The sequence below is a fragment of the Phacochoerus africanus genome, chromosome X, assembly GCF_016906955.1.
Source record: "Phacochoerus africanus isolate WHEZ1 chromosome X, ROS_Pafr_v1, whole genome shotgun sequence".
Classification (NCBI taxonomy): Eukaryota; Metazoa; Chordata; class Mammalia; order Artiodactyla; family Suidae; genus Phacochoerus; species Phacochoerus africanus.
In genome coordinates, this window is record NC_062560.1 from 89,140,793 (window position 1) to 89,147,659 (window position 6,867).

Below are 6,867 nucleotides of genomic sequence, written 5' to 3' on the forward strand. Positions count from 1 at the left end.
TGAGTGGGGCCAGGGTTTGAACCCACATCCTCATGGGTACTAGTTGTGTTCCTTACTGCTGGGCCATAATGGGAACTCCTGCTTTTTTTAACGCGGGCTTATTCTGGAACCGTGTTCAGGGAAACATCTTATGGATTTTTAAAAATATTTATTTATTTAGGGCCACACGTGTCATATGGAAGCTCCCAGGCTAGGGGTTGAATCAGAGCTGCAGCTGCTGGCCTACACCAGAGCCACAGCAATGCTAGATCTGAGCTGTGTCTGTGACCTACACCAGAGCTCACGGCAACGCCGGATCCTTAACCCACTGAGCGAGGCCAGGGATCGAATCTGCAACCTCATGTTTTTCTTTTTTTGAAGAACTCTTTTCTGACCTTAAGAGAGGCACCTTTGGTATCTTTAAGCCAACATGGTTCCTATTCCCCATCACCTCCACCAAATGGGAGGCAGTGAACGGAAATGGCTATTTGGCTGCCACCTTCCCTTGCAACCGTGAGCAGCCTCTTAGGAAGGTTCCCTTAAGAGTCCGTGGCTGTTGAGCTCCTTGAAGAGCTCATGTCCCTGCCTGGAAATACAGTCCTCTCACTCACTTGAGACCCACCCCCTCCCATCCCACCCATGCATGTGCTCCCCAAAGGGCAGGGTACAGATGAGGGTGGTGGGAGGAGAATCTGTGGTCAGCGTCAACCCACCACAGGCACCTGGAGAACTGTGTGCATGGCCTGTTACAGTGACTCAGAGCTATTACATTCTGAAAGGAAGCTTGTTCGACATTCTGTTTGAATTGCATTGCTTTAGCCATTCCCATGCATACCCTACTTATCCCATCGGACACCTCCAATCAATATGTTGTCAATTTGCGTCTTTATTTAAACTACAATGTGCCCTCCCCAAACAACAGGAGCTGATTTTGTTCATTTACTCAATTCATTTAACAGGTTTTGGATGAATTCCTTTGATGTGCTGTGTGCAATTTTATATCTGGCAGAAAGATACGTGGGGAAAAAATGCCATGCACACCGTGTTCAGAAAATGGGACCTGCGTAATGACCGTTGATGACAGGGGCCCACGCCACACCTACAGGGGCCAGAGCAAAGGGAGCCACAGGTGGTGGGGGTGGCACAGGCATCATGGGTGGCCTGGGTGGCAGAGGCTGTGGCCTGAGTGGCAGAGGTCGTGGCTCAGGTAGCACAAGTGGCTGGAGGGGCCTGGGTGGCATGACTGGCTGTGGCACCGCAGGAATGCATCCCCAGGCAGGCTCTAGGAGAGGGAGGGCATGATAGGGCCCTTCAAAGATTACCCCCACAGGGGGGCCCAAGGCAACGGGGGCCAGATTTCCGAACATGAGTGCCCTACGGTGCCTTCTCCACTTGGCCCTTCTGTTCTGAAACCAGACCTACAATCATAGGAAAAAAGACATTGGTTTCATATATTACACAGCGAATGTCATAAGAGAACACACAACATGCAAGTCTGCCACTGAGACTGTAAACTGCAGCAGGAGCTGTTTCCTTATTGCTAAAATATTTTAGGAAAGTAAACAGCACGTCTCCTCCCTCAACTAATCCTTAGTGAGCCAAGCCTAGTCTAGACTTTGGCACAATGATTTGTCCCGCCCCCTTTTTTTTGTATTCCTCAATGTTTTTTGTTTTTTTTTGTTTGTTTGTTTGTTTTTGCCAAGTCCTGGATGCGTGTCTAACTGATGAATGGCACTGGGTCCTTGCAGTTAATGCCCACGCCTGGGAACAGGGATAAATAAATGTTGGACTGGGAGTTCCTGTCGTGGCACAGTGGAAACGAATCTGACTAGTATCCATGAGGACACGGGTTCGATCCCCGGCCTCGCTCAGTGGGTTAAGGATCTGGCATTGCTGTGAGCTGTGGTGTAGGTCGCAGATGCGGCTCAGACTGATGTTGCTGTGGCTGTGGTGTAGGCAGGCAGCTGTAGTTCCGATTGGACCCCTAGCCTGGGAACCTTCATATGCCGCAGGTAAAAAAAAAAAAAAAAAAAAAAAAAAAAAAGAAAGAAAGAAACATTGGACCATTAGCAGTCCAGCTGCCTCCACCCCCTTCTCACCAGGGATAGTGTCATCCTGGTTGTGGGGGAAGCTGAGCACGGGATAAAGGTGGGCCCCATTGAAGTCACACTGAGGGCAACCATCCCCTCCTGGAAAAGTCCATCTTCCACTTGAAGTGACTAATCCATAGGGGCATGTTGCACCTTTAAGACAGAAGGTTTCTTTCAATGATGCTTAATGGATCATTCTTTCTCTGAAACCTCCCAAGACTTTTAACAGGTGGTAAGTCAAGGGAGGCCCCATCATAGGGGACTTTGTGGCTTGACTCACTGCGACATGAGGATTACTGAAGCCCCAGGCACTGCCTTGATATTTTAGCCATGAGCGTTAAGGAAAGTTTAGCTTAACTAAATCCAAATTCACTAAACCCCAAATCCTTTCCCCCAGATAATGTCAATTTTGCATGCTCCAACCTGCCTTGCCCTTCAAATGTTCTTGGGCTCAGGACAAGGTCAGCTCATTTGACTCTAGTTTCAGTTTCAGGATCCTGGAAAGGAGCCACCACTACCTAGAGTGATAGGGCACCCTAGACCCTGCCAGCTCCACTCCTTATCCAGACCCCAATGCCATCAATTATTCCTAAAGCGTGAAGGTCCAATTATGTTCAATCCTGTGGGGTCAGGGGTCACAGAAGAGGCTCCTCCCTAAAGGCTTGCCAACTTTAGCAAGCCAAAAACTAAAAAGCTGCCAGTTAGACTTCAGTGTGCTCTTAACATACTAGTTTATGGGCTTTACATTGTACTTAATCCTTTTGGACTTTCCCAAACTGCATGTTTAAAGTGAGACAAAGGCATCTTCTCTCTGCCTACCCGAAGCCACCTTTTCTCTATCCCACCTTAGGATTTGGTGTCCTTTTACTGCATGGGTACATAATTGGAAGAAGGCTATTGTAATAGAGCTCATTTTGGAGGGATTCATATGTACCTGTGGTTTAACCTCCCTAAACATAACCCAAACCCACATATGGCACATTTTGGTATGGGCCAGTATTAGGTCTGGACTTCCAATACAGGTTTCATAAAACACATCTACTATCCATCTTTGCCAAAGATGGATAGAGGAATCATCTATTAAGTTTCTTGGGGAAATTTATGCTATAGTGTTTGGAAGTAGATGAGAACATTGTCTTTATTGCTTATTTGTGCTTTCTGGCTCATTTTCCTTTCAGAAATCCATTAAGACTATGTAAATCCAAGGAGGGGGAAAATCAATCTAGCAAACCTTTTCTTTTCCTCTGGGTTCACCTTGTCTGTCTGACAAAGTAGAGGACTTGGCCTGAGACCAGGCTGACTGTTGGTCCAGCCTGTGACATTAGGATGCCAGTGTCTGGTGGTCTGCTATTCCACACACCAACAACAGATGGGCACGACGTCTTTTCCATCACTGAATTCACACATGTATTATGGGGCAAGACCACTAAGCCATCTCATATACATATGTGTGTGTGTGTATACATATTTTTTTTGAAAGGGGGCAAATACTTCTTTCATGTAACTATGGTGTGCTAGGACCTCAAATAGTCACTCTTTGATCCCATGAGCTACAAATTTGTAATCACTGCCTGAATAAATGAAAAAAGTATTTTACATCAGCACAGGTGAGAACGTGGCCTGAAATGAGAGCACCCTCGCAAGTGAATTCCAGAAAACTCACCATTTCAGAATATTACTACCAAAAAGGACAAGAGAAAAATATTAGATGTTAAATGTTAAACAATCTTCAAGAGAATATTCACTTATGCATTTGGTAGTTTCATAAAGTTGAATTTGTATGGCACCTGCAATGGATATACTTGAATGGATACAATTCTTCTCTAACCTTTCACTCCTTCTTAGGTCAGTGGGACTTTATTCAAAATTGTTCTTTCTCTTTTTGGATTCACTTTTTTAAGGATAATTTTTCCAAAGCTCGCAAATTTTTCCCCATCACCACCATAATTGCAGTATTTTAGCTGTTTTCAGACTGACATCAAAGTCTTTCAAAAAAAAAAAATTTAAGGCTGCCACTCTCTATACTGCTTCACAAACATTTAAAAACAGTAGCTGGATTAGGCAACTGGATTTAGGTTTTTAAGCCACCACTGCCCCCACCCCCCCGCATCAGTCTCAGTTTAACTAAACATGTATTAATTACTCATGTACTAGGTTCTATGTTTGAATAGAGTATATGAGTAATTAATATCTTCCCAAATACCCCAAATTGGAAATACTTAAAAGTTCTCATTCAGCCAAGAGTTTATGCCTGGTTTTAGGTATTTTAAATAATTTTAGTATAGTTGAAACTTCTCATAACCTAGCTCTTCAGTGCATTGATTTAAATACTTCCTAGGTAGGACTGAGCCAATGATTCCGCATAGAAACATTCCTTTAGGAACAACTAACATCCTTTTTAAAGGATGCCAGTGTTAGAAGGAGATGAACTTTATTTATTGAAAAAAATGTGTGTGTGTCTGGAGAGAGAGAGGAGAGAAAGAGAAAGAGGGAGAGGGTAGAGAGAGAGAGAGAAGAGAAGAGGGGAGGGAAGGAGAGGAGAGAGGTGTGTACTCTATTTTTTTTTCCTTTAAGAAATCATATTCCCTCTGGTAACAGGCAATTTGCATAAGCTTGCGCTTACTTGTCCCATTTTACACCCTTAAAGAGTCCAATATTCAAAACTTACTTGCTAAACATGGAAAAGACAACAAACAGAACGCTCCAACTTGAGAATTTCCTGGACAAAACCTAAAGCATGTTTTAGAATGGCTGCTCTGCGAACCGCTTTATGAAGATTTACTGACCTGCACTCTGGCTTCAGTCAAATTCAGGCGACCTGCAATCTCCTCTCTAAGGGGGGTGGGGGGGAGGGAAGTGCAAATGTTCAGTATTTGGAATTCTGTATAAAACATATCATTTATATGTTTATTCCCCCGCCCTGCTCCCAGTGTAGTTCGCTCTAACATAGCTTGAGGTTTACTTTAGGGAGGGTTTTCTCATGAACAACTTATCTCTTAGGTAATATATAAAAAGCGAATATATATATTTAAATTCCTGAGAGTGTGTCTGTTAGTGGGATATATATGACTCAATCAATTTTCCCGTTTGTAGAACAGCAGAGAACTACCCTGGAAATCTTTTCCTGGGAGATCCCTCCGTAAAAATAAATAAAACGTCCAAAAAAAAAAAAAAAAGCTGTGTTTTGAATCAGAGTATTTCTATTCATTGTAAAAGGAGAAGCGAATGCTCTAGGAGACACTCCAAAACCACGTCGGCCAAGTGCTCAAGGGAAATTTTTTCTGCTCTTTGGCGGGCGAAGGCTAAATACAGCGGAACCAGAAAGGGCGTCCCTAAACCTCACACCGATTCGTCCTGCTCCCCCATTCCTACCGGGCCAGAACAGGCCTATTCCTTCGTTCCCTAGCAAGCTGTGGACCCCAAGGGTTTTGGGGAAGGTGAGAGGTGGGAAAGAGTCGCTGGCATTTTAATGGCCAAAACTCTGCCGCCTGGAAACAGCGCTCCACGTGGCAGGACCGAGACTAGGGTGGCGCTCGCCTCGTGCGCAAAATAGCTGAGTAATCACGATGAATATTTCAATGCAATAGTCAAAATATTAAAAAATGAATGCAAACCCCCCACGATGAACACATTACCAAAATTTTCATTTAAAGCAGGCTTTTAAAGCCCCGCCTGGCTCGCTCCACCCTAGTCCCGCTCCTGTCCTGCACCCTCACAAGCTCTGTACGCATTGCCCCAACCCCAGAGAGCCGGGGCGGACCCGGCGCCCACGAGCCTTCTAAGAGGCTTTTGGCCAGGAGAGGAGGGGGAGGATCCTGGGATAGAGCCTAAGGCGCCCGTGGATAAGCACGGGCCCCTGGAGAACTGGGAGCCTCCGGAGCCCGCCGCTTACCGCGCGAACACGTCGGGGTATTGAGTGCGGTGGAAGACGATCTCCAGCTCCTGTAGCTGCAACTCGGTGAACACAGTACGGTAGCGGCGCCGCCTTCTCGCCACGATCTGTGGCCCCTCAGCGGCCGGGGGAGCCGGCTCCTCCAGCTGCAGCTGCTGCGGGGGCTCGAGCCGGCCGACGTCCTCACGGTTTTCGTCGTCCAGGAGGTTGGGCTCTGCCGCGCCGAGGTAGTCTGCGGCTGCTGCTGCTCCGGGCTCAGGTTCGGTACCCCCCTCTTCCCTGCTTACAACCTCCGCGGTCATGGTAGCCTTCAAATCTGGGAAAAGGGGAAAGCAAAAGGGAGAGAGACCGGGGCGGTGGAGCCCACGGTGCATGGGCTGGAGGGGGCCAGGGGCCGTGTTGGAGGCGGGGCTGCGACAAGCGTGTAGTGTCCCGTCCACCCGCCCTTCCCAGGGAAATTTCTTTTTCTGGAATTTGCCGGAGCACCTGTCCCCGTCTAGGCACTGACCATGCAGTTCTTCTCTGTCCTCGTCGACTCCCAGGCTGTGGTAGCCAGTGCCGCGGTGGCTGTGCTCCATGCCCTGACTGCTGTCAATGAAACGTCGCGCTTCTGCAGACTCTGTCCCGGGGCCTTGGCGATCCCGGGATCCGGCCTTTGGCTGGGACCAGCGCCCACGAGGGGTGCTCTTCTGGAGCCGGAACCTCTTCTGGCGCGTATTCGGGGGCTCGCGCGCCTTATATACGGGGTTGGTTGCCTTCCGCAGGTTCAAAGTTTACGCATTCGCGTCTGTTAGACGCCCTCTACTAGCGTTCACATTGCCTCCAATTGAGGTCGGTGGGACTTGGTGGGGGCGCGCTCGCGGACAGGGCGTGTAAATAAAATAGGGCGAGTGTGTTTGAGACTGG

At 47.5% G+C, this 6,867-nt stretch overlaps 1 protein-coding gene across 1 annotated transcript; it reads right to left on the bottom strand.

The window, feature by feature from the left end:
* Window positions 1–847: 847 nt before the first annotated feature.
* ESX1 (ESX homeobox 1) lies at window positions 848–6,615 on the bottom strand. The gene is made up of 4 exons (XM_047764325.1): window positions 6,470–6,615; window positions 5,962–6,277; window positions 4,856–4,901; window positions 848–1,397 (listed from the first exon to the last, which is right to left on the bottom strand). The coding sequence occupies exons 1-4, from the start codon at window positions 6,537–6,539 to the stop codon at window positions 1,026–1,028; spliced, it is 804 nt and encodes a 267-aa protein (XP_047620281.1). The 5' UTR covers window positions 6,540–6,615; the 3' UTR covers window positions 848–1,025.
* Between the last annotated feature and the right edge of the window lie 252 nt (window positions 6,616–6,867).